General features: G+C 52.6%; 1 protein-coding gene and 1 long non-coding RNA gene across 6 annotated transcripts in view; one reads left to right on the plus strand and one right to left on the minus strand.

Annotated features, from left to right (window-relative positions):
- Nucleotides 1-5,060: 5,060 nt before the first annotated feature.
- LOC122233482 lies at nucleotides 5,061-20,249 on the minus strand. 3 transcript variants are annotated; one of them, XR_006211022.1, is made up of 4 exons: nucleotides 20,162-20,249; nucleotides 9,468-9,639; nucleotides 5,785-5,900; nucleotides 5,061-5,483 (listed from the first exon to the last, which is right to left on the minus strand). It is a non-coding gene; the product is annotated as an uncharacterized LOC122233482 (long non-coding RNA). The 3 variants fall into 3 exon arrangements; XR_006211020.1 differs by having other exon boundaries at nucleotides 5,061-5,489; XR_006211021.1 differs by lacking the exon at nucleotides 9,468-9,639 and having other exon boundaries at nucleotides 5,061-5,489; nucleotides 20,162-20,247.
- The window catches only part of PEMT (phosphatidylethanolamine N-methyltransferase), an 85,330-nt gene continuing 80,781 nt past the window's right edge, over nucleotides 20,215-24,763 (plus strand). The window contains exon 1 of one of the 3 annotated variants that reach the window (XM_042965823.1): nucleotides 20,215-20,277. Coding sequence is in view for 1 of the 3 variants with exons in the window: in XM_042965822.1 (XP_042821756.1) it covers nucleotides 20,931-20,993 (63 nt within the window). In the remaining 2 variants the exon portion in view is untranslated. Of the gene's footprint in view, nucleotides 20,278-20,505; nucleotides 20,578-20,858; nucleotides 20,994-24,763 lie in introns of those variants that run through there. The other 2 variants (XM_042965824.1, XM_042965822.1) reach the window with 2 other exon arrangements.

Genomic DNA, 24,763 nt, shown 5'->3' on the forward strand with positions numbered 1-24,763 from the left:
CACGGGGTAGGAAGGGCAGCACCGGGCTTGTTCTGAAACGTCCCTACCTGTGTAGCGATGGTTCCTAAGGTGAAGGTCAGGAACGTCTGTACCTTGTCAGCTGCTATGGCTGCCTTGAAACGCCCTCAAAACTTTACCCGAAAGTCACCTTCTCAGTGAGGGGACCTTCCTACTTAAAATTGCACCCCCCCATGCCCTCCCTGCCTCATTTTTCTTCAGAACCCTCATCACCATCGATGAACGGGGCAGAGGCTTTCCTAGGCCATAACTGCCTTGTCTGAATTGTTGGGGCGATGCTCACAGACGGTCAGAGAGCAGCCAGCCCGCCCCCCTTGGCTCCTCAGGGCACAGTCCTGGCTGGGCCTCATCCTTCCTCTCCAGGACCATCGACGGCCCTTGCCCAGCTCCCTGCTCTGGCTTCTCGCTTCCAGACCTCCCTTGGAAGGGGCTGCCCAAAGGCAGACCTTAGCACTCCTCGGCTTAGCACTGACCGGGTGGCTTCTCAACTTCCGCACCGCTGACACTGCGGGCGGATAACCCCCTGTTGGGGGAGCTGCTCTGACCATTGTAGGACGCCCAGCATCCCTGACCTCAGCCCCTGAGATGCCAGGAGCACCCGCCCTTGTGACAATTAAAAATGTCTCCAGATGTTGCCAAACATCCCCTCGGGGCAGAACCGCCCTTGGCCAAGACATCACCTTTTCTCTTAGGGATAATTTCAAGCAGATACAAAATCAGGGAGCACAGGGTGAAGAACCCCCGGGACCTGTCACCCAGCTGCACAGTTGTCAACCCCTGGTCAACCTTGTTCCATTCCCACACCTACCCAACACTCTCTTTATTACTTTGAAGCAAATCTCAGACATCGTATTAGTTTGTCTGCAAATGTTTTGACAGTTCCCTCTAGAGAACAAAGACTCGGGGCACCTGGCTGGCTCATTCGGCAGAGGGTGCGGCTCTTGAACTCGGGATCATCAGTTCAAGCCCCATGGTGGGTGTAGAGCTGATTTAAAATAAAATAAAACAAAATAATGGCGTGTCTTCTAATCTATGGGCTTCTTGTTCATCTCTTTGATCCCTTGCAATTTATCTGTTGGAGAAACCACCTCTTGACCCCCCAGAGTCTCCACGGTCTGGATTTTTCCTGGCTGCACGCCTGTGGTGGCGTTTGGTATGTTCTTCTGTCTCCTGTATTTCCTGAAATTTGGTGGTTGGGTCCAGTGCTTACGCAGACTCGGGGTGGATTGTTTCTGGCGAGAAGGGTTCGGAGGCAATGCTGGGTTCTTCCATCAGGAGACGCACAGTCTCTGGTTTTCCTGTCTCTGATGTCAGCGGCTGCCTGCCTTAAGCCCTGGCAGGCTGCTTCTCCAGCTGCCCGGTGCCTGCCTCGGCCTGCCCCGGGCTTGTTGCGGGACCACACCGCTTGCCTGCGAGATGTTTCCCGGGCTGCCGGGGTGGGGTGGAGGTGGAGGCAGGCTCTCAGAGGCTGTGCCTGCTCTCCCCAACATCGTGGGCGCCTTAGCTGGGCAAGCAGGTCTCGTGCCTTGAAGGCCGTGCTGTGCACCACGGGAAAACTCTGTGGCCAGGACTCTATCTCCCAGAAGTCAGAGGTGAGGACTTCTCTCCCAGCCCTCGGGCAGTGGTGGTTTCACAGGTAAAGGGGAGAGAGAGGGCACCGGGGCAGCAGCTACAGCTGGGTAATGGGACGGGGGGTAGCACACAGGCCCCATCTGGGACCCGAGACTGGTGGAATGCTGTGGGCCCAGGAGGGGCAGTGGGCGGGCCTGCCTGCTCTCGCTGGATGCCGGGCTGTACCCCTCCCTTACGTATCAAGGCACCTAGAGACTTTAGTCTGAGCTCCCTGCTTTGGTGGGAGGACTACACAAATCTGGGTGCTGGGGGATAAGAAGGGAGAGCTCTGCTGGGCTGGGTGTCTGAGGACCTCTCAGAGGGAGCGACACTTGACCTGCATCTTCAAGGACATCTTCTTCCTCTGGACACGTCGTCCGTGTGCAGTGGGGCCCACAATAGAGATGTGTTTAAACGCTTTTGTCTCCCCAAGGCGGTCAGCCTGCAGCGGGCACTCACCGTGTGGGAATGGTCTGGAAGGGTCCAAGGGAAGAGGAAGCCACCGTGGGAGTGGGTGACAGCCACAGAGGTGGGTGGGAACTAGCGAGTCAGGGCTCCTAACACCACCTCCCGTGGGTTGCCCTGGAGGACCCACTTTACGTGGATTGTTTTATCATAAGAACCCTATGAGAATGGAAGTATTATTGACATTTAACAGACCAGCAAACTGAGGCACAGAGTGGTCAGTGATTCACTCTAGTCACGCAAGTGGTAGAGGCGTAAGTCAAACCCAGTTCTGGGTGATTCTAAAGGTGTAGAAAATGTAACTGACTGTGGTTCCTTAAGTAAGTCAGGGATCAATTGTCACCTAAAAGATGACTGGAGGTGGGGTCGAGGGCTGGCTTGGCAGTTGCACAAAATCATCAGAGCCCCAGGCTCCACCGTCCTCAGTTTATGGCTTCCATCGCCAAAGTCACCTCATAGCCCAAGATGGCTGCTGGAGCTCCAGCTGTCTCATCTGTTTTATAGGCAAGAAGAAGAAGAAGAGAGGAGAAGGAGCACAGACCTTCCTCCTACTCTAATTGGCTCTTTAAAGAGGGTCTCTATTAGTCCCACTCAACAGCTTCCAGATCATTGGCTACCGCAGCTCCAAAGGAGGATGGGAAATGCAGTCTTAGTTGGGCACGTCGCTGTGCAAAGACCAGCGCTCTGTGAGTGAGGAAGAGGGAGATGATATTATAGGGCCTCCCTCCCCACCTCACCAGTCCCCAGGGGAGCCATTTTCCACGCCTCCCAGTTTCCCCGGAGCAGCGTGTCCCAGGACGCATGTAATCCAGACCCACCGATGGGAGTCACTTGAGGCTTTGAAAGTCATTCAGCCCTTGTCTTCTGGACTGCTTTGCTGGGGGACGCAGGCCCAGAGAGGCATGTCCTGGGCCGTGTGCTGCAAGATGAGGTGCCACAGTCTCACCGCTCGTCCCTGGCTTTGCCTGTGGTCTCCTACGGGGGACCCGCGGCGCCGTCTGATGCGCGTAGAATCTGTTCTCGTTTATTACGTCGGTTGGTGGTTTCGAGCGTGTGGGCTGGTGTCAGAGAGACCCGGCTTCGGCCCTTGGCTCCGCCTTTCCCTGGTTGCATGACCATGGGCAAATGTGCTTGCTTGTTCGTGAATTTTCATCCCCTCGCCTGTGAAACGGGCATCACGATTCTGCCACACGTATGTCGAGGGCTTATTTGGCACCAGCCCTTCTGAATGCTCCATGGACACTAATATGCTGAGCCTCGCCAGTGGGCCTGTGAGATAGGGACGGCTGTCATTTCCATCGCATAGGTGAGGAAACTGAGGCACGAGGAGTTTAAGTACAGCGAGGGAATCACCAGGCTGGGAGAGAAACCTTATCTGACCGGAGCTCACTGATGTCTGTGACGGGCTCCATTTATAACCTTGTGCATAGTAGGTACTTGGCACACGTTGGCTAATGCTACCCTGTTGCCCAGTCCCCTGGCCTTTGGTGCCCACACTTGGCTAAACGTTGTCTGCCTGGCTCTTTGTGGTTCCATTCGTTCCACTGGCTGTTTTTATTTCTATTTCCTTGGAATTCTGGATTCTAGATGTGCGTCTCAGTGGTCATTTGCAGCACGCACGAGAAGACCAGGGCTTTGGGGCGATGTGACAGCTTCCCAAATGGGAGTAACTGGGAACGCGATGTTTATTCTGCAGAAACCAGTGACCCAGCTGCCTTCCCTGGGGGAGTGGCCCATGGGCTCTTCTTCCGTAGCTTTGCCAGGGTGACTGGGATGGTCTCTGCTGGGAGAGGCCATGCCAACAGGGTGTCATGTCTATGCTGAAGGCTTACTGGGAAGAAGCACCAGGACAGGGCAGCAGGCAGATGTGGGAGAATAGGGATGGGAGCCACGAACTCTCCTGCCATTATTTCTTCACAGAGCCTCGGGCCTGGAGAACACCAGGCCTGGTGGCCCTCTCAGCCCTAGGACAATGGGACTTTCTGACAACAGCCCCAGAAACAGGACTGGGGATTGAGGCAGACCCCGCCGACCGACTTCCTAATACCTATTCTGTTTGTGCTGGCAAAACATCGCTTGGCTTTTTAATCAAAAGAGCCAGCCATGACCATTCTGTCACCAAACGCTCATGCTGATCATGTGACCCAGGCAATCAGTCCTGAAGTAGAAGGTCTGCTCGGGGCATTTCTGGGAAAGCTTTTGCTCTCTGGACGAAAAGAGGCAGGTGTAGTTAGCATGGCCCGTGACCTTTCCCCGTCCTTGGACTTGTCTTGTATCCAAGTGTGAGGACTAGGGCCGTGGCACAGCCATCTTGTGACTCTGAGGCCAAAGCACAAGGATGGAGGGTGAATTATATTAGGGAAGGTGGAGTCACAGTCCCTGATCCTAGCAGCTGCTTGCTTCTGGTTGTGTTATGTGAAAAAGAAAAAGAACCCCCTGCCTATTTGTTTAAGCCTCTATCGGTTGGGTTTTGTTTTTTGCAGGCGAATGTGTTCCTAACTGATACCGAAGTGAAGGCAGAGGGTGGGTTGGGCCAATCAGGGACCCTGCGTGCTCAGAGAGGCTCATAACTGCTCCTCAGGACTGCTGTGTGCTAAGGCCTTTACTGGGCCTTGGTGACATCCGGCAAATCGGGCCCAGACCCTTCCCTCTAGGGGGTCATGGTCCATCAAAAAAGAGGACACAGATTGTTCATTGGTACAGACTGTTGTACAATGCTCCGGGTATAAGAAATCCCTCCCCTTTGCAAAGTCAGATGAAACCCTACTCGAAGGCCCACATACCAAGCTTGGCAAAAACTACAATTGCTCAGGATCACCGGGGAGCTTAGGGCTTGGTCAGCCCTAAAAAATCGAAGGGGACCTTTGTGTTCGGCCTTTCACATTTCTGCGGACCCGGTCTGGTTTTCGTTAAATAAGATTAGCTGCTATAACGAGGAAACCCCGAAGTCTCAGGGTACAGCACCATGAAGATTTATTTCTTGTTCATGTGAGTTGGGTGTGGGCTGGTGGGAGCTGGTGAGCACATGGGGGTCAGCTTGGTGCAGCCTTTCCGTCTTGTGGCTCTGCTTCCTCTAGGTAGGTCTTCGGGGTCCTCTCATTCAGCAGGGAGATGGGGAAGGAGAGATGAGGCCGGCACATAGGAGGGTCTTTAGCCTGGGAGCGATGTCATCCCTTCCTCTCACGTTCCGTTGGCCGGAACTTGGTCGCGTGGCCATCCCTTACAGCAAGGGAGGCTGGGAGATGGAGTCTCGTTGTGTGCCCAGAGATACTGTGGACACCTGTCGGCCCTCAGAGGTGATGGCCAGCGGTCTCCCTTCGTCATCTCGCCAAGCCCCTGTCTACAGCTATTTCTCCTCACAGAGCAGCCAGTCAAGGCCCTTGGAGCACCTGTACCTTCCCAACATAAACACCTGAGCATGGGCCATCTCCAGGAAGCCCACTTGACCGGGGAAGGGCCCTCTTCTCTGGAGCCACCCACACCTGGGGTTAGAACAGGTTTCTCAACCTCGGCACTATTCTGTTTTGGGTTAGATGGCTTTTGGTGGTGGGGGTATCCTGCACACGGTAGGATGTGAGCAGCATGCCTGTCCTCCACCCACAAGATGTCCATAGCACCTCCCAGCTGTGACAACCAAGTCTCCAGGCGTTGCCCAATGTCCCTGGGGGTGTGTATGTGGCAAAATCGTACCTGGTTGAGAACGCTGCATTAGGAGATGCCAGAACTTTAGATAAAAAAGGCTGCCTTCTCCTTGGTGGACGGCTGAGGTGCAAGGAGGGAGAGGCACACGTTGTGTCCTGGCATGTCTGTGGCAGCAGAAAATAAAACCAAGATGGCAACTCATTTACCAGAAAATCATAGTTAAAATAACAACGAGATGAGATCAACATTGTAACGAGGTCTCTGTCGGGCTGGGCGTGTTCCAAAGGCAGGACCGTCAGGTCAGCTGCACGGGATCAGGGCGCTTTTCAAAGGAGGAGACACTTCCACCAGGTCACAGGCTCTCTGTCCCTATTGTCCCCGTACAGGCCCACTGTACCACTGGTCACGCTGCAATGATTTGCTTCTTCTCTAAACCCTGCCTTTTGTCCTACTGTGTCCCAGTGCTGTGCACATAGTAGGTGCTCAGGCTACTGAATGAATGAAGCAATCAATCGATAAATGAAGGAACTGATCCAGCACAAGAAGATTGAACTTTGGTCTGTGCAGTAAGGAGCCACTGCAGGGTTTTGAGCAGGGGAGTTGCCTGCTGTTGGGTGGAGGCAGGGAGGCCAGCTGTGGTGACTGTTCAGGTGGGAGCTGATGAGGGCCGAGAAGAGCTCTTTCAGAGAAACAGTTGTTGATGACTGATTCGTTGTGGCAGGGAGGGAGAGAGGGAGGAGAATGGGTGGTGCAGAGAATGGGGGCCTAGGGTCACGGACTAGGAGCGGAGGGGGCTGGAAGACCACACACCCCCTTGTGGGGAGGAGTCCAGCAGGTGGGAGAGTCTGGGGTCTGAAAGGGAAGTTCAACTGAGCAATGGAAAATTAGGAGTCATTCACGTGTAGTGCCTGCAAGAACAAACACGTGATTCTACTTTTCGGAAGCTGGCTGTAGCTGTTTCTGCAAACACACAAGGCAGTCGCAGCCCTGATGTTCTGAGAAAGAGCACCTTTCCTTTGGAAGAATAGTCGAAAGAGCTCTTGGCTGGGTTAAAGGTCTTGGGGGGGCGCCTGGGTGGCTCAGTCGGTTAAGCGTCCAACTTTGGCTCAGGTCACGATCTCGTGGTATGTGAGTTCGAGCCCCGCGTCGGGCTCTGTGCTGACTGCTCAGAGCCTGGAGCCTGTCTCAGATTCTGTGTCTCCCTCTCTCTCTGACCCTCCCCCGTTCATGCTCTGTCTCTCTCTGTCTCAAAAATAAAATAAACGTTAAAGGTCTTGGGTTTGCCTGGAAGCAAGGTCGAAGGGGGAGAAGTGCTCCATTTCCCCCAGAGATGGGGAATGGGTGTGTGTATGTGAAAACGCCGGAGGGCAGGGGCAGGCCGTTAAGAGACAGGGTTTCCTCAGAGACAGGGGCTGACACCCTTGAGAAGCTGAGATGGCCAACATTCCGTTTGAAATGACTCCTCCTGTGTAATTACCCTTTACGTTTGAACTCCATAATAGAAAGGTAAATAACCCAATTAGAAATGGGCAAAGGATCTGAACAGGCATTTCTCCAAAGGAGATAAACAGATAGCTGACAGCACAGGAAAAGATGCTCAACATCCTTAGCCGTTAGGGAAATGCAGATCAAAACCACAAGGAGATACTGCTTCACACCTAGGAGGAGGGCGAGTATCAAAAAGACAGAAACAAGGGGTGCCTGGGTGGCTCAGCTGGTTAAGTGTCCAACTTCAGCTCTGGTCATGAGCTCGCAATCTGTGAGTTCAAGCCCCGCGTCGGGCTCTGTGCTAACAGCTCAGAGCCTGGAGCTTGCTTGCTTCAGATTCTGTGCCTCCCTCTTTCTCTGCCCCTCCCCCGCTCATGCTCTGTCTGTCTCTCTCTCTCAAAAATGAGTAAACATTTTTAAAATTAAAAAAAAAGAGGCAGAAACGAACACGTGTTGTTGAGGCTGTGGAGGAGTTGGAGCCCTCACGAACTGCTGGTGGGAATGTAATATGGTGTAGCCACTGTGCAAAACAGTCTGGAAGTTTCTCAAAAGCCTCAGTATGACTCAACAATTTCACTGCTAGAGAACACCCAAGAGAAATGAAAAGGGAATCCATTAAAAAAAGAAACAAATAAAACCAATCAACCCGTACATGAAACGTCCACGGCAGCATTATTCACAACGGCCAAAATACGGAAACAACCCAGTATCCATCAACGGATGAACGGATGAACGGAATGTGGTATGGCCATACGGCGGAATATGATTCAGCCATAGAAAGGCATGAAGTACTGATACGCGCTCCCATGTGGATGGACCTCAGAAACGTTATGCTAGAAGACATCCGGATGGCCAACAGGCACATGAAAAGATGCTCAATGTCGCTCCTCATCAGGGAAATACAAATCAAAACCACACTCAGGTATCACCTCACGCCAGTCAGAGTGGCCAAAATGAACAAATCAGGAGACTATAGATGCTGGAGAGGATGTGGAGAAACGGGAACCCTCTTGCCCTGTTGGTGGGAATGCAAATTGGTGCAGCCGCCCTGGAAAACAGTGTGGAGGTTCCTCAGAAAATTAAAAATAGACCTACCCTATGACCCAGCAATAGCACTGCTAGGAATTTACCCAAGGGATACAGGAGTACTGATGCATAGGGGCGCTTGTACCCCAATGTTTATAGCAGCACTCTCAACAATAGCCGAATTATGGAAAGAGCCTAAATGTCCATCAGCTGATGAATGGATAAAGAAATTGTGGTTTATATACACAATGGAGTACTACGTGGCAATGAGAAAGAACGAAATATGGCCCTTTGTAGCAACGTGGATGGAACTGGAGAGTGTGATGCTAAGTGAAATAAGCCATACAGAGAAAGACAGATACCATATGTTTTCCTCTTATGTGGATCCTGAGAAACTTAACAGAAATCCATGGGGGAGGGGAAGGAAAAAAAAAAAAAAGGTTAGAGGGGGAGAGAGCCAAAGCAGAAGAGATTCTTAAAAACTGAGAACAAACTGAGGGTTGATGGGGGTGGGAGGGAAGGGAGGGTGGGGGATAGGTATTGAGGAGGGCACCTTTTGGGATGAGCACTGGGTGTTGTATGGAAACCAATTTGACAATAAATTTCATATATTGAAAAAAATAAATAAAAATAAATAAAATTAAAAAAAAAAAAGAAAGAAACGTTATGCTGAGCAAAAGAAGCCAGACACAAAAGGTCACACGTGTTGTGTGATTCTTCCAAAAGATGCGAATCTGTAGAGACAGAAGGTAGGTTAGTGGCTGCCAGGGGCTGGGGCGGGAACGGGGCGCAGGGTGACGGCTACGTGGGGTGATGGAAATGTTCTGGAATTAGATCGTGATGATGGTCACACGGCATTGTGAATGTGACTAAAAACGACTGACCAGTATACTTTAGAATGGTTAAAATAGTTCTTTGAGGAAGATGGGGTGGCAGCTGCAGCAGAGGCGGGGTCACCTACTCCTGCCCCTGCCTCCCTTCTGTTCCCTCTCCCCGAGGAACGAGGAATGAGGAACCGGTCAGTCAGGAGGCCACAGCATGGCTTCCGCTTCTTGAGATAGTGGAAAGACAGCCGCGGAACCAGAGGTGGCGGATCACCAAATTAGGATGACCCTGAGCAGCCATAACGTAAAATCTTTGGAGAAGGTGTGTGCTAACTTGAGCAGAGGTGCAAAGGAAAAGAATCTCACGGTGAAGGGACCAGTTTGAATACCTACCAAGGCTGTGAGAAACACTGCAAGAAAAACTGTCCGTGCTGAAGGTTCTAAGACTTGGGATCTTTGCCAGATGAGGACCCACAAGCCACTCACTGGTTGACATTGTCCTGCGGCTGCTCGGCAGACATAACCTCCATCAGCAGCGAGCCAGCGGTCAAGGTTGAAGTGACCACTGCAGGTGATTTAAGCGGCATTTCTCATACATCGATTACCGATTGTTAAAAAAATAAAATAAAATAAAATGGTTAAGGGGCACCTGGGTGGCTCCGTTGGTTAAGTGTCTGACTCTTGATTTTGGCTCGGGTCATGATCTCATGATTTGTGAGTTCAAGCCCTGTGCTGGGCTCTGCTCTGACAGTGCAGAGTCTGCTTGGGATTCTCTCCCTCCCTCTCTCTCTGTCCCTCCCCTGTTCGCACTCTCTCTCTCAAAATAAATAAATAAACTTTAAAAGAAAGAAAGAAAAGAAAATGGCTGATAAAATGAAGTTTATCTCGACACAAAAAAATTTCTTAAAGTAGGTTCCATGCCCAGTGTGGGGCTTGAACTCATGACCCTGAGATCAAGAGCTGCGTGCTCCACCTACCGAGCCACCCAGATCCCCCCCGCCAATATTTTCTAAGTATATGGGAAGTCTCTGTACTTTCTGCTTACTTTCCCCGGAAAGCTAAAAGTACTCTAAGGTGTATTAATTAACAAAACACACAGAAAAACACGAGGTGGCCATGAAGGGTAGGAAAGCTGTAGCCTTGGGCCCCGTGGCACCACCTGCAAGCTACTAGGTGTGGGGACCCCTCCCTGTGCATCTACCGTTGTCACCGCCAGCCTGCACCTCCCTGGCCCCGCCACGGTTCTCCCCTTCCTCTTTCTGAATGACTGAGCTTCCCTTTGGTCAGCAGAGGCTGCCTACAGAGAGCTGGTCAAAGGGCTTGTTTGTTGCCTTTGACCCTCATGACAAGCCCGTGAGGAATCGAGGGTTGAGGGAGGTCAGGACATTTGCCCAGGATCAATGAGTGGTTAAGTGGCAGAGCCTGGCCGGGCGGGACCGCGGGTGTGTCCGGTCCCAGTGTGCACAGGAGAGGGGCGTTGCCGTTGGGTCAGTTCCCAGGCAGCCCCTGGACAGCAATGCCCTGAGTCTGGAGACAATACACCCACTGGCCTGGAGACACAGAAGCACACTCACACATTCTGACACGTGGACGTATACTCCCCCCTGCACGGATCACACCTACACACACCCGCTGGCACCGAGATACAGGCAAACACACATGGACACACACCTGCACTCACACTGGAACAGTCGCATCCACGTGTGAACTAGACACGCACTCGCACAGATGCTGAAGCACATTCGCCCACCTGGAAACACACACACACACACACACACACCGAAACGGACATTTATACCTACACAGTGAGACATAGACCCAGACAACTCGTACACACACAGACACGCACAAACGCGGAAACACAGACAGACCCAAACAGTAACACACTCCCATGAGGGGCTGGGCTCGGTAGCTGGGCTCCAGCCTGCAATTTAAAAGTGCTGATTACCTAAGTCCTGGGCTGGAGGAGGGGGAAACAGGCTGGCTCTGAGTTTCCCGTGGCCTGTGGGTCACTGTGACCCGGCACTTAGCCATCTGGTGCCCAGGCAGCCGGCTCCAGCTGCTCTCACTGGGGAGAGTAGGAAGCAGGGAGAGGGCAACTCGGGGACCAGGGCGGAGTGCTCCTAGGGGCCGCTCCCCTTAACCTAGGGCCACGTCTCCTTCCAATTGCTTAACCTCAGACTGTCAGAGTCCTTGAGTGTGGCGGTTACTGAATCCTGACGGTCACGGCTAACGGTAACAGCAGCAGCAGTGACAGCATTACTGAAGAGCATCGATTTGCTAAACACCTTCTGTGCGCCAAGCACCGTGCTGAGAGCATTACCACCTTCGATCCTCACAACAAGCCTAGAAGATCAGTACTAGCCTCGTACCATTATGCTGATGAGGACACAGAGGTCTGCAGAGGCAAGACACCCCGCCCAAGCTGGTCTTAGAACCCAGGTTGTATCAGTCAGCTCTTGCTACAATAATGCTGCATAACAAACCAGCCCGGACGCAGGGGCTTACGGAGAGCGTTTATGCTCCTGTACGTGTCTGCAGGTTGGCTGGTCTGGTGTGAGCTGGTCTCCTCCATGTTGGTTTGTTCTGGGGCCCAGGCTAAAGGGGCGGTGGTCACCCAGGATTTGTGCTCCTCATGGTAGGTCACCAGAGCACCAGAGGGCAGAGCATACCGCACAAGCCCATTTGAGGGCTCTGTTTATGTTATGCCCATTCCCGTTCCATTAGCCAAAGCAAGCCGCCTAGGCCCAAAGTCAATGGCGCGGGGAAGTCTGCTCTCCCCACAACGGGAGGGGAAGAGTGAGGGCGAATACCCGCTGAGCAACAATTCAATCTGATGCTCAGGTTTAACTCCGAAACCCCGGGCTCGCCACCCGTATGTGACATTGCCTCCGTGGGCGGATAGCCTTGCACAGGATGGGACATTAAGGGTCAGGCTTCCTGAGGGTGGAGGTCCTGGCTCCGACACTTCCTGGCTGTTGCTTAAGCTTTCCGGGCCTCACTTTTCTCATCTGTGTGATGGGTTGTGTGCAGTACCAATGGGATGATGTAGATCAAGTGTTTGCCAGGAGGCCAGCACGTGGGGAGCCTTCAGCAGACAGCAGCTGATGTTACTGGCTGTTGTCTCTAGCCGTTCTCACCTGGGGGCCGCAACCCCCTTCCCAGAGCCATCTGGAAATGTTTGGGCGGGGGGTGGTATTCCAAAGCGAGGGCCGGGGACACTCCATGTTTGCAAGACCCGCTCACACCACAAAAAGTGGTCTCGCTCAAATGCTGAGCGCCCTCCTCCGGAAACCGGACAGATTCTCACGCGGGCACTTGGTGTCACAGATGGAGAGATCGAGGCCCGAGGAGGGGTGGGGGCTAGACCGGGAGGTGGCCTTGGGGTTCCTCGGTAAATACAGCGAGTCAGCTTGCCGCTGGGATGCCATGTAACAAGGACGCATGGAGCAGGCAGCGGGGGTCACTGGTGAGGGGGTGGGATGACAGCTTTCCCCAGGGGTGGCCCCACCGGAACTCAGCTGTACCGGCGCTACTCTCCTGAACCGGGCTGCCAAGCCCCAGATTTATGAAAACAAGAACAGGCCAGCGGGTGACGACACGCACACCTCTGCGGAGGAGGGATCAGCCGGTCACAGCGATCAAAGCTCACGGCCCCAGGATGGGCAGCGACACCACCACACGCGGCCAGGGGGGGGGGCGGGGGGGGGGACGCAGCCGCACTTCGGTGACGTCCTGGCCGCCAGAGGCACAGCCTCGGGGAATCATGGGAGACAAAACCCACCCGAGGGGCAGTCTGCAAAATACCCTGTGTTCTCCCAAAGTGTCAGTGTCGTGAAAGACAAGGTCAGGCGAAAGGAATGTTCCACATCAAAGCCGGTGGAAGGCAACACGTGGTCCTGCGCTGGAGCCTGGATCTGATGAGAAAACGCACCAGGAAGGATGTTTTCGGGATGTTTCGGACAATCGGTGAAATTCGAATGTGACCTATATGTTGGATATGATCTTGTAGCAATAATACACTTCCTGATTTGGGTCACAGTCTCGAGGTTTCGTAGGAAAACATCTTTGTTCTTAGGAAATAGCCACTGAAGTATTTAGCGCGAAGAGTCTGCAGTTTACTTTCAAATAGTTGATAAAGAAAAAATGATTACATGTGGGGTGCTTGGGTGGCTCAGTTGGTTAAGCATTCGACTTCGGCTCAGGTCATGATCTCACTGTTCATGAGTTCGAGCCCCACATCAGGCTCTGTGCTAACAGCTCGGAGCCTGGAGCCTGCTTCAGATTCTGTGTCTCCCTCTCTCTCTGGCCCTCCCCGCTCATACTCTCTCTCTCTCTCAAAAATAAATAAACGTTAAAAAAACAATTACATATAAACAGACAAGGCAAATGCTGGGAAACGATAATAGGTAAACCAAGGTATATGGGTTTATTGTATAATTCCTGCAAGTTTTTGGGGGGTTGGGAAATTTTCCAGGTAGAAAAGTTTTTAATCACTTAAAATGTGCAGCAGTCTGGTTCGTGTCATTAAGAAGTTCAAGAGATTGTTAAAGAGTAAGGCTCATGTGTCTTTTTGAAAGAAGGCACAGGAAGTGCATTGGTAAATAGTGCAAATAAAACAGTATTCTAATCAGAAAGAAAAGCACTTGGGGAAAATGCCCCAAATTGTAAATAATGGGAGAAAAAAACCAAATTAAGTAAGGTATAATTATTCAACTATTAAATCAATGTAAATATGTTTGGAATAATAATATTCGCTGCGGGCAGGTCAGGGAAATGGAAACTTCACCCTTCTGCAGAGGCACAAAGCCTTATTTATTTTTTATTGAAGTATAGGTGATGCATGATGTTGTGTTAGTCTCAGGTGTATGACATCGTGATAGGACAAGTCTGTCCATGTGCTGTGCTCACCGCCAAGTGTAGCGACCGTGGGTCACCACCCATCGCTATTTTTTTCAACACTACGGACTGTATTCCCTATGCTGTGCCTTTTATCCCGGTGACTTCTTCATTCCAGAGCTGGAAGCCTGTATCTCCCCCTCCCTCTTCACCCCCTTTGGCTCATCCCCCCCAACAGCTCCCTCTCCCCTCTGGCAACCATTGATTTGTTCTCTGTATTTATGGATGTTTCTGCTTCTTGTTTGTTGGTTCATTTGTTTTGTTCTTTGGATTCTGCATATAAGTGGAACCATATGGCCTTTGTCTTTCTCTGTCTGACTCATTTCTCTTAGCAGAATGCCTTCTAGGTTCATCCATGTCGCTGCACTCCTTGGGAAAGGAGTTTGGCTGTCTGGACCCTTTGCCTCTGGGGGTGAATCCTAAGGAAATAATCCTAAACCAGACTTCACGCATTAAGATGACCCGTGTGCCCCAAGAGGCAATGTCTTTGCTGAGGCCTCTCAACCCTCAGTTCTCATTGCTTTCCAGCCTCCTTCCTCGGTGCACCCCTGCTGAGATTTCCAAGTCACCTTCTAGCATTTGGGGCCACGACTGCCTGTTCCTGTACCCGTGGCAGCCCCTGTTTGCCTCCCCAGCACTCAGTAGCGCTCAGAGCTCCGCCCCCACCCCCACCAGAGTGTTTCTGGAACCAAGCCAATAAATGGGAAATGCCATCTTCTCCTAGAGTCCAGTCACTCGCCATTCCCCGGCCACCGTTGCTTGATTGGGGTGGGTCACCTGACCCAAAGGTATAGTTCTCACACCCTCAGCCACCTGGATGGACACCTGGCTCGCGTGGAAGCAACTGGATCTCATTTCTGAGGTTTATTGTTTTTTAGGATTTTATTTTTCAAATGTTTAATTTTGAGAGAGAGAGAGCGAGCGAGCAGGGGAGCAGCAGAGACAGAGGGGGACAGAGGATCCGAAGCAGGCTCCATGCTGACAGCCCGATGCAGGGGCTCAAACCCATGAACTGTGAGATCACGACCTGAGCTGAAGTCGGACGCTCAACCGACTGAGCCACCCAGTCGCCCCTTTTAGGATTTTATGTTTAAGTAATCTCTACACCCAATGTGGAGCTCGAATTCACAACCTGGGGATCAAGAGTCGCCAGCCAGGTGTCCCTCATCTTTGGGGTTTAAAAAACAAACGTATTATCTAATTTCCAGACGTTGGGAGATGTTCCAAACATTGGGATTTGCTTGCTAGCTTAATCCCAGTGTTTAGGAAAATAAACTATGTGATTGGAATCCCTTGAAATCTGTTGAGATTTGCTTTATGCCCCAGCATATGGTTGATTTTGGCAAATGTTGTATATGACCTTGAAAAGAATATATGTTCTGCACTTGCTAGAAGGACATTTTTTTTTTTTTTTTTTTTTAAGTAGGCTCCACGCCCAACATGGGGCTTGAACTCACGACCCTGGGGTGGAGTCAGGTATTCTACTGATTGAGCCTGCCAGGTACCCTGAGGGCCATTTCTGAGGAGATCACGGTATAGAGCTGGCTCGTCATGTTTGAAAATGTAGCCCCACAGGGTTTTTCCTGCTTTTCCCCTCAGTTACCGAGACAAATATTTTAACCCCACAAGATATTTTTATTAGTTTCACCATCTAACTTATTTTATTTTTTATTTTTAATGTTTTTAATTTTTTTTATTATTATTTTTTTAACGTTTTATTTATTTTTGAGACAGAGAGAGACAGGGCATGAACGGGGGAGGGGCAGAGAGAGAGGGAGACACAGAATCGGAAGCAGGCTCCAGGCTCTGAGCCATCAGCCCAGAGCCCGACGCAGGGCTCGAACTCACGGACCGCGAGATCGTGACCTGAGCCGAAGTCAGACGTTTAACCGACTGAGCCACCCAGGCGCCCCTAATGTTTTTTATTTTTGAGAGAGAGAGAGAGAGAGAGAGAGACAGCAAGCGAGCATGAGTGGGGAGGGGCAGAGAGAGAGGGAGACACAGAATCCGAAGCGGGCTCCAGGCTCCGAGCTGTCAGCACAGAGCCTGACGCGGGGCTTGATCTCGAGAACTGTGAGAGGGTGACCTGAGCCCAAATCGAGTTGGACGCTTAACTGACTGAGCCACCCAGGCGCCCCCCTCTTTGTTTCCATTTTTGAGGGACGACTTCACTGGACTCAAATTCAGTTTGGGCCTTCCTTTACCCAGTGATTCATTTGGTACATTTGACGAGTGCCTGACCGGTGCTGGGTGTGTGCCAGGTGCTAGAGATCCAGTGGTGGCCAAAGCAGGAAATGCCCTTGCTCTCCAAGAAGAGGAGGGAAGGGTGTGCCTGACAGGGAACAGGAGGTGCAAAGGCCTGGGGCTGGAAGCAACTGAGAAGAGGTCAGTGTGGCTGGAGTACAGACAGCAAGAACTGAAATGGCGGGGCCATATGGGACCTCTGGAGGCCATGGTGAGGACTAATGACTTACCTCAGTCCTTAGAGGAGTAGTCAGGCTTCTTAGAAAAGATGAAGCTTTAACTGGACCTTGAAGGGTGGATGTGATGGAAAGAAACAGAGAAAGGAGCAGAAGCACGATGTGTTTTGAGCATTGAGTATTTGGATAAGTGCTGATCCTGCGCTGGATCCTGTGCTGGGCTTTTTTATGTCGTTTCCTCCGTCCTAGGGAGGCAGGGTTGCACGGTGGTAAAAGGCCAGGGCTGGCTTTGGGCTGGCTGGCTTGAAGCGCATCACTTACTCAGCTGTCTGCCTGTGGGCCAGTCCCTTCCCCAGAAGTTGGTTCCCTCATTTGGAAAGCCGGAATAACACTCCCCGCCTCACAGGGCAGTTCCGAGGCTTAAGCTGAGTCTGCAGCTTTGTAAGAGCTTGAAGAGCTTGGCTGTTTGTTTTAATTGGTAGAGTTTTCTCTTCTGCTGAGCATCAGAGAGGGTAAGTCACTTGCCCCGGGCCCACAGCCAGAAAGTTGGGGGGGAGGGGGACTTCGAGTCTCACTTGCTGCTTTGATTTCCTACTCACAGATCCCATCCCTCTCCGCTTTCCATGGACAGGGTCGCTGGGGCCCAGAAAAGTGGTTTGCCCAAGAACACCCCAAATGTGGGAGTGGTAGAACCATTCATTCATTCATTCATTCATTCATTCCTTATTGAGTGCCTGCTTTATGCCAGGCATGATCGAGATGCCACGGAGAGAGTTGTGTATAAAAGGGATAAGAATCTCCATCCTCGTGAAGCTCACATTCTAGCGAGAGGGACAGACACTACACAGAATAAGTAAACTAAATCAATTTGTTAGATGACTATAGGGGCTGTGGAGGGAAATAAAGTTGGGAAGAGGATGGAGACTGGAGGGGGAGGTTGACATGTTCATAGAGCAGAAAGGTGATACTCGACCTGAAGGAGGTGAGGGAGGGAGCTCTGAGGACATTGAGGGAGCAGGATTCCAGGCAGAAGGCGCAAGGCAGCGTGTGCAAAGGCCCTGAGGCGAGGGTGTGCCTGGGGTGTTCCAGGAACCACAGAGAGGCCAGCAGGAAGGCAGGGGTTGTCTGCTCTGTGGACGCTGAGGGGTCAGGGATGCCCTGCTAGTACCCACTCCTTGCTGGCCTTCAATGGATGGATTCAGGTGAGCCCTCTCCTCAGCCATAGGAGGTCGCTGGGAGAGAGGCTCCTTCCTGAGCCTGGGGAGGAAGGGAGGGTTTACTCATTACCACTAGCACTGCCCTGCCCCAGCTCCCACCCCGGCTCCCGCTGAACCTGCTCCTCTCTGGTTCCTGGACACTCCTCGGGCACAGTGGGGACAGGGGGGCCTGAATACAGGAGGGAGGTATTGGGCATTGTGGCTATGACTCCTCATTACCCTCCTGTTTTTATTTTTATTTATGTATTTTGAGAGAGAGTGTGTGCGCGTGGCGGGGTGGGTGGGGGGGCGTGGGGTGATAGAGGGACAAAGAGCGAGAATCCCAAGCAGACTTCATGCTCATCGATAAGCCTGACACAGAGGCTAGATCTCATGACCATGTGATCATGACCTGAGCCGAAATCAAGAGTGGGATGCTTAACTGAACCACCCAGGCGCCCCATCGTCCTGGTTGTAGACAGCATGCATGAGGTCTCCAGTGCATGACGCCATTCCCGCCCCCCCATCCCTGCCCCCACCCCCCTCCCCAGGCTGTCTGCTCTGCTGGCTTCTCACCCCCTCTCTTCCTGGGAACTCAGTGGGCCTCTGAGCTGGGCTGGCCCTAGACCCCAGCATGTCCATGAGGGTAATGAATGTGATCTAAGAGCTGAGCCTCCGTTATATACAGAAGAGGCAGACAAACATTTGTTGAGAACCCACGGCATGTTGGGTGCTTTTGTGCTTATTACCGACGCTAATCCCCGTGTCAGTCTTGCTCAAGAGATATTATGCCTATTTTGTGATTCAGAATAGGGAAAGGCTTCAGTTTTACCCAAAGTCACCCAATATGCAAATGCTGATTTTAGTAATAGAAGTCCATTTTAGTGATTACTGGGAGCCACGCAGCCAGATCCAAGGCCAGGTGAGGGTAGGGAGAGGAGGGGAAGGCAATGACGAAATGAAGAAGTGGCTTTTAGTTTTGATCTCCTTTTGTAGCAAGTGTCCAGCCACTGGCCAGCAAGGTCATCAGCAGATGTTTGCCCTGGAGCCGACTAGGAGATGTTGTGTGATAAATGGCTTCCCATATCTGAGGAGTAACCAAGGGGCAAAGAGAGATAACCCCGAGGGTGGAAAAGAGCTCTGTTTGTTACCACTTCAGGAAGGGTGACTTTGGGTTTGTATCATTAATACACACCCTGTTCAACAGTGGAGCGGGCTACTTTTGGAAGTGATGAGTCTCCCATCACTTGGGGCATGTAAACAGAAGTGGCTTTTCTATTTGCCAGGGATGCTGAGAAAAGAATATTCCAGTGAGAGAGGTTGGCCTGGATGATTTCTGCAAGCTTTCAGACCTGGGAGTTTTCCAATGGTCGGGCAAAGCCTTCTGCCCCAAACTATCTTCCGCAGGAGGCTTTTGATCTGAACAGCCCCAATCACATTTGAATCTGCAGTCTGGCTTCTCTATGCCTGGGTGTTTTCTTTTCACAGAAGGTGGCAGGGGGTGGATTAGGGGTGGAGGAGTGGATTTTTCTAGTTGCATCAGCTCTGGTGTGACCTCTGACATTTACCTTTCTTTGTTCCCAGATAAACCAAACACACACAAACTAATTTTTCTGGCTTCATAAAACAACCAGAGCAGCCAGGTAGGTCAGGAGAAAACTGGAGCTTCGGCAAAGTAGACAGGTGGTGGGGGTAGGGGAAAGGCCCTTAGGAGCACTCCACCTTGGCAGGCTCCCCAGAATGGACTCTGGGTCCGGGAGGCCCTGCCTGGACACCCCGAGGAAGAGAGCCCTCCCGACTCTTGTAACTAACTGATCAGGAGGCAAACCAGCTTTTGAGCACCTGTTGGGTACTCAGCTCTGTTGTGGCCAGTGGTAATTAAGTGCTTCCCGTGGGTCAGATCATGTGTGCTGAGTTTCACCGACATGTATTTCCCTTTTCCTTTGGAGGAAACTGAAATTTGCCCATAGTCATACAGCTAGTGCATGCTCCAAAGCCAGCGTCCTTCCTGCCCTTCCTGCCCTTCCTGTCTTGTTGGTGGACCTGCTCCATCCTAAGGATGTGGTCAAGGTTGGGACTAGGTGTAAAGCAGTCAGCACAGGGGCAAGCACACCAGGGCTAAGGGGGAGAGAAGCAAGCCACCCAAATCAGGAAGCAGCTGGCCTTGCAAACGTCCTGCGTGGGCTGGCAGCTTGCTGGGTGACTGCACAAATCTCTGGGAATCTGAGTCTATTTCCCTATATACGTAACACCCGGCTACAGAAGGGGCTCTCTGGGACCTGACCATCTAAAACCCCACCTACTTTTCTAAACTTCCTTCCCATTCTAGTGGGCACCTCCTCCACCACCACTCCACAGATCATCAGCCCTTTCTGGATTCCTGAAATATCCCTAGTCCTGTCCAGTCTCCTGGCCTTTGCACATACTGCCTCTCTTCCCAATTGGTCCTGCCCTCACACTTCACATGTCTTGCACCTTCTCCTGTGTTCAGGCCTCCCTCAAGGGATTCTCAGGCACTTTGCCTTGTCATCATCTGACCCAGCCCCCAGTTTCCTTCCATCATAGAACTTACCCAAGTTATAATCCGTTATTCATGTTTTGTCTCTTCCATTAGGAAACAGTGAGGGCAGGGACCTGTGTTGTTCCCTACTGTACCCGCAGTACACAGACAAGTTCAGCAAGCGCCCGGTGAGTGTACCAGAGAATGAATGAACAAAGAAGTGGAGGAGGTGTCTCTGACCGAGCCAAAGAACAGGGAGGCCGCAGGGGCGGGGGCCCAGGGTCCCGAGGAGTAGCCTCTGCTGGAGGCTACAGAGTGTGCTCGTCCTGTACCGCCTCTGGGCGAAAGCAAATTTCAGAAGGGGGCAGGGGACCCCGAGCCTGGGCCAAAGTCCAAGTCCGCAGGGGGCTGCGCAGGAAGCTACTTATACCTAGGACCCGCAGCCGCCGCCTCCGAGCCCCACCGCCAGCCAAGGACAGGGAAGCCAGGTCAGTTGCGGGCCGGGTGCGGGAGCGGGGACCGAAGGGTCTAGGCGACAGCCGCCTCGGAACTGGCAGTCACTGCGGCGCACGACCCTGGGACGTATAGCTCTGGGCTCCGCGAGATGCCGTCGCGAGCTCCAGGAAAGTGGCGCTTCGCGAGGACAGGAGACTACATTTCCCAGAAGGCCGGGAGGAGTTGGGGTCACAGGCAAAGCGCCCCGGGCGGCAGAGCTTCCCGGCACGACAGGGCGGCTTCGGGCGGGGGGCTGGGGGCGAGTTGGCGGCGGCCGCGAGGCCCCGGCGTAGGCTCTCTAGAGGCGGCCCGGCTGAGAGCATCTGGCGGCCCGGGAGCGGAGCCTATGAGCAGCTCGGTGGCGGAGCCGGACTGCTGCGGAGGCTTCGGCAATGTTGACTTCAGACAGGTACTGATCGGGCCGCGCGGCTGGGGAGGCGGGGAGAGGGATCCCGCTGCCAGGTGGGTCTTCCGGGCTCTGCCGCCGCAGCCAACGCCCGGTGGGCGGGGCCACCCGTTACCAGGCAGCGGGGGCGGGGCGCGGTGGGGGCGGGACTGCGCGCTCGGGGGCGGGGCGCTGGCGTGTGCGCGCGTGCGCGCGTGCGAGAGGGATCGTGGATGTCACAGAACGAGTTCCTGAGATTTTGTGTGGGGGGGCGGGGTGTGTGTGTGTGTGTGTGTGTGTGTGCGCGCGCGCGCGCCTCTGGGATTGTGTGGTCAGTTGCCCCAAGAGTGTGTGCCCTGAGTGTGAGTGTGTGGGACTGGGACTGGGCGTGGAGGCGTGTGAGGGAGGCCACGCAGGTGTATTTGGGAGTGTGCGTGGTGGCAGCATGTGGCTGTGTGGGACATGGGAGGCCCCTGCCGCAGTTGCATCCCCCCTTCCCCGGGCTGGAGGCCAGCTCTGCAGCGAGCGGAGTTAAGAGAAGGGTTTGCACCCTGGCATCTCCACCCCCTGGCGCTGAGCCGGCTGCAGAGCGTCGCCTCCTTCCCGGGTGGATGGGTGGAAAGAGTTTACAGCCTTTCAGTGTTGTGCTAGGATGGGGTGGGATGGGCCCTGCTGGCTGGAGACCCAGCTGCCCGAGTCAGCCCCTTTGCAAAGTTATAGGCCAGAGAGTTTGTGTGTTCTTGCTGTCTCTCCCCAGACTCCCCCTTCTAATGGCTGTTCCTCTCCAGGGTGTTCCCTCCTGTCAGAGCAGCTTCCTTTCCACCTTTCCACCTTTCCACCTGTTTCACTTGTCAGCCACTCTCTAAGGAGCCCGGGAGATGTGCCTCTGCCCCAAGCGGCCTTTCTTTAATCTAGAGCATCTTCCCCCCTTTATTCATTCACTGATACAGCCAGTCTTTGAGAACTTTGAGAGGCAATAAGCCCAGAAGCATTGAACCTTCTCTGATGGGGGTAAAACTGGTCAATGTTTTAGAGAGTAGCTGGTGGAGAGGTGGGATTGAAACCCCTATATCTGTGAGGAGTTGACCTGCAATCTGAGACCCGAGTGATAAGCCAGCGGGGCCAGATGCCGTGGGTGGAGGGACAGCAGGGCAAAGGCCTTGAAGGGGGGGAGTATTTGTTCATCCAACAAAGAGCAGGCTAGCATCTGACCCTGAGAGAGTGCAGGATGACTTCAAGTGGATAGGTGGCCTCATGAGGATGATGTTATCCCATGGAATCCTTATGCTCTTTTTTTTTTTAATGTTTATTTATTTTTGAGAGAGAGAGAGAGAGAGAGACAGAGCGTGAGTGGGGGAGGGCAGAGAGAGAGAGGAAGACACAGAATCGGAAGCAAGCTCCAGGCTCTGAGCTGTCAGGACAGAGCTGGACGTGGAACTCAAACTCGTGAACTGCGAGATCATGACCTGAGCCACGGTCGGACACTCAACCAAGTGAGCCACCCAGGTGCCCCCTTACGCTCATAAACCGTAAATGGCCATCCAGGGATCTCTGGGCCACATGGTCCGTGGTGGGACTGCGATTCTTGTGTTCTGCCTTAGCAAGTGTTAGGAGTTTGGAATGCCAGAGGGACCTGGCTTAGGGGGCGGATGCTTCCTGGATGAATGACTCCGGGTGGAAGGGTGGGTCGCCATTGACCTGAGGTGGGACGTCTTTGAGCCAGAGGCCACCATGGGAGGGGGCATGCTAGGGTGCTGCCGGCTAATCTGAGCAAGGCCTGTGTTCTAGACCTGGCTGCAGGGGTGAGAATCAGCCACGGGGAGGGGATGATTAACTGTGTGTGTGTGGGAAGGGCTTTTCCGCTCTCTCCCTTCCAGAGCTTGGTGGGGCTGTGCGGTCGGAGAGAACGGGGAGTGTTTCCAGGGACAGGTCAGGGTGACCCTAGCTGACTAAAATTCAGTTTTTTCCACTGCTGTTGATACAGATAAGCTTCCTGTTACCGAAGGATTTTTTTCTTAAACACGACAACAACACAACATTACTATGTATTTGTCTTGTGGTAGTTCTCCTCCTTCAATCAAAATCTCTCTTTTTTAATGTTTATTTTTTATTTATTTTGAGGTGGGGAGGGGCAGAGAGAGAGGGAGAGAGGGAATCCCAAGCAAGCTCCACACTCAGCAGGGAGCCCGATGCGAGGCTTAATCCCATGACCCTGGGATCGTTACCTGAGCCGAAATCAAGAGTTGGATGCTCAACCGACTGAGACGCTCAGGCGCCCCCCAAAATCTCTGGTTTTAATCAGTCCCTGGCCCAAGTGAGCACCAAGGTTTCTCTTCACTCCATGGACATCTGTGCTAGCCCAGCACCATCCGATAGAAATAAAATATGTCCCGTTTATCATTTAAGCTTGTCTAAGGGGCACTTGGGTGGCTCAGTTGGTTAAACGTCCGACTTCAGCTCAGGTCATGATTTTGAAGTTCATGGGTTCGAGCCCTCCCATTGGTCTCCGTGCTGACAGCTCGGAGCCTGGAGCCTGCTTCAGATTCTGTGACTCCCTCTCTGCCCTTCCCCTGCTCAGCTCTCTGTCTCTCTCTCTCAAAAATAAAATAAACGTTAAAAAAAAAACAAACAAACTTGTAGCCACATTTTAAAAAGTAAAAAGAGGGGCGCCTGGATGGCTCAGTCAGTTAAGTGCCTGACTCTTGGTTTTCGGCTCAGGTCATGATCTCATGGTTCATGAGTTCGAGCCCCCTGGTGGACTCTGTGCTGACAATGCAGAGCCTGCTTGGGATTCTCTCTCCCTGTCTCTCTGCCCCTCCCCCACTGGTGCCCTTTCTCTCTCTCAAAATAAAATAAATAAACTTAAACAATAAAAAAAAGGGGCGCCTGGGTGGCTCAGTCGGTTAAGCGTCCGACTTCAGCTCAGGTCACGATCTCGCGGTCCGTGAGTTCGAGCCCCGCGTCGGGCTCTGGGCTGATGGCTCAGAGCCTGGAGCCTGCTTCCGATTCTGTGTCTCCCTCTCTCTCTGCCCCTCCCCCGTTCATGCTCTGTCTCTCTCTGTCCCAAAAATAAATAAACGTTAAAAAAAAATTAAAAAAAATAAAAATAAAAAAAAAGAAATCAGTGACGTTACTTTTGACAGAACATTTTATTTAGCCTAATACCTGAAAAATATTATTTCGTCATGTGGCACACTGCAGGTTCTCAATAGCCACCTGTGGCAGGTGGCTGCCGTATTCGACGGAACAGGGCAGCCCTTGGGTACGACGCTCTTAACCAGCTAGTTTTTGTGCCTGTTCCAGCTGGTACGGAATGTTGGTTTTGTTTTTAAGTTCAAAAAGTCCCTCGTTGGGATGAGGAGTTGACCTGCTGTGACCTCACCGATCAAGGTTGTTCTTGGCCCTCCCTACCCTCCCTGCCATGGGATGCCAGAGCCTTGCTCCCCAGCCTGCCAGTTTGCTGTTCACAGGCAGGGATGCCTCCAGGACTCAGCAGATGGCTCCAGTGGGGCCTAAGGGTCCCGGCTTCTTGGAGAACCCAGTGTGGCAGGGCACAGTCACATGGGAGCCTCTCATGCCCTTTTCCTTTTTTTAAAAAAAAAAAATTTTTTTTTAAACGTTTATTTATTTTTTGAGACAGAGACAGAGCATGAACAGGGGAGGGGCAGAGAGAGAGGGAGACACAGAATCTGAAACAGGCTCCAGGCTCTGAGCTGTCAGCACAGAGCCCGACGTGGGGCTCGAACTCACAGACCGTGAGATCATGACCTGAGCCGAAGTCGTACGCTTAACCA

Source organism: Panthera tigris, chromosome E1, assembly GCF_018350195.1.
Source record: "Panthera tigris isolate Pti1 chromosome E1, P.tigris_Pti1_mat1.1, whole genome shotgun sequence".
Lineage (NCBI taxonomy): Eukaryota > Metazoa > Chordata > Mammalia > Carnivora > Felidae > Panthera > Panthera tigris.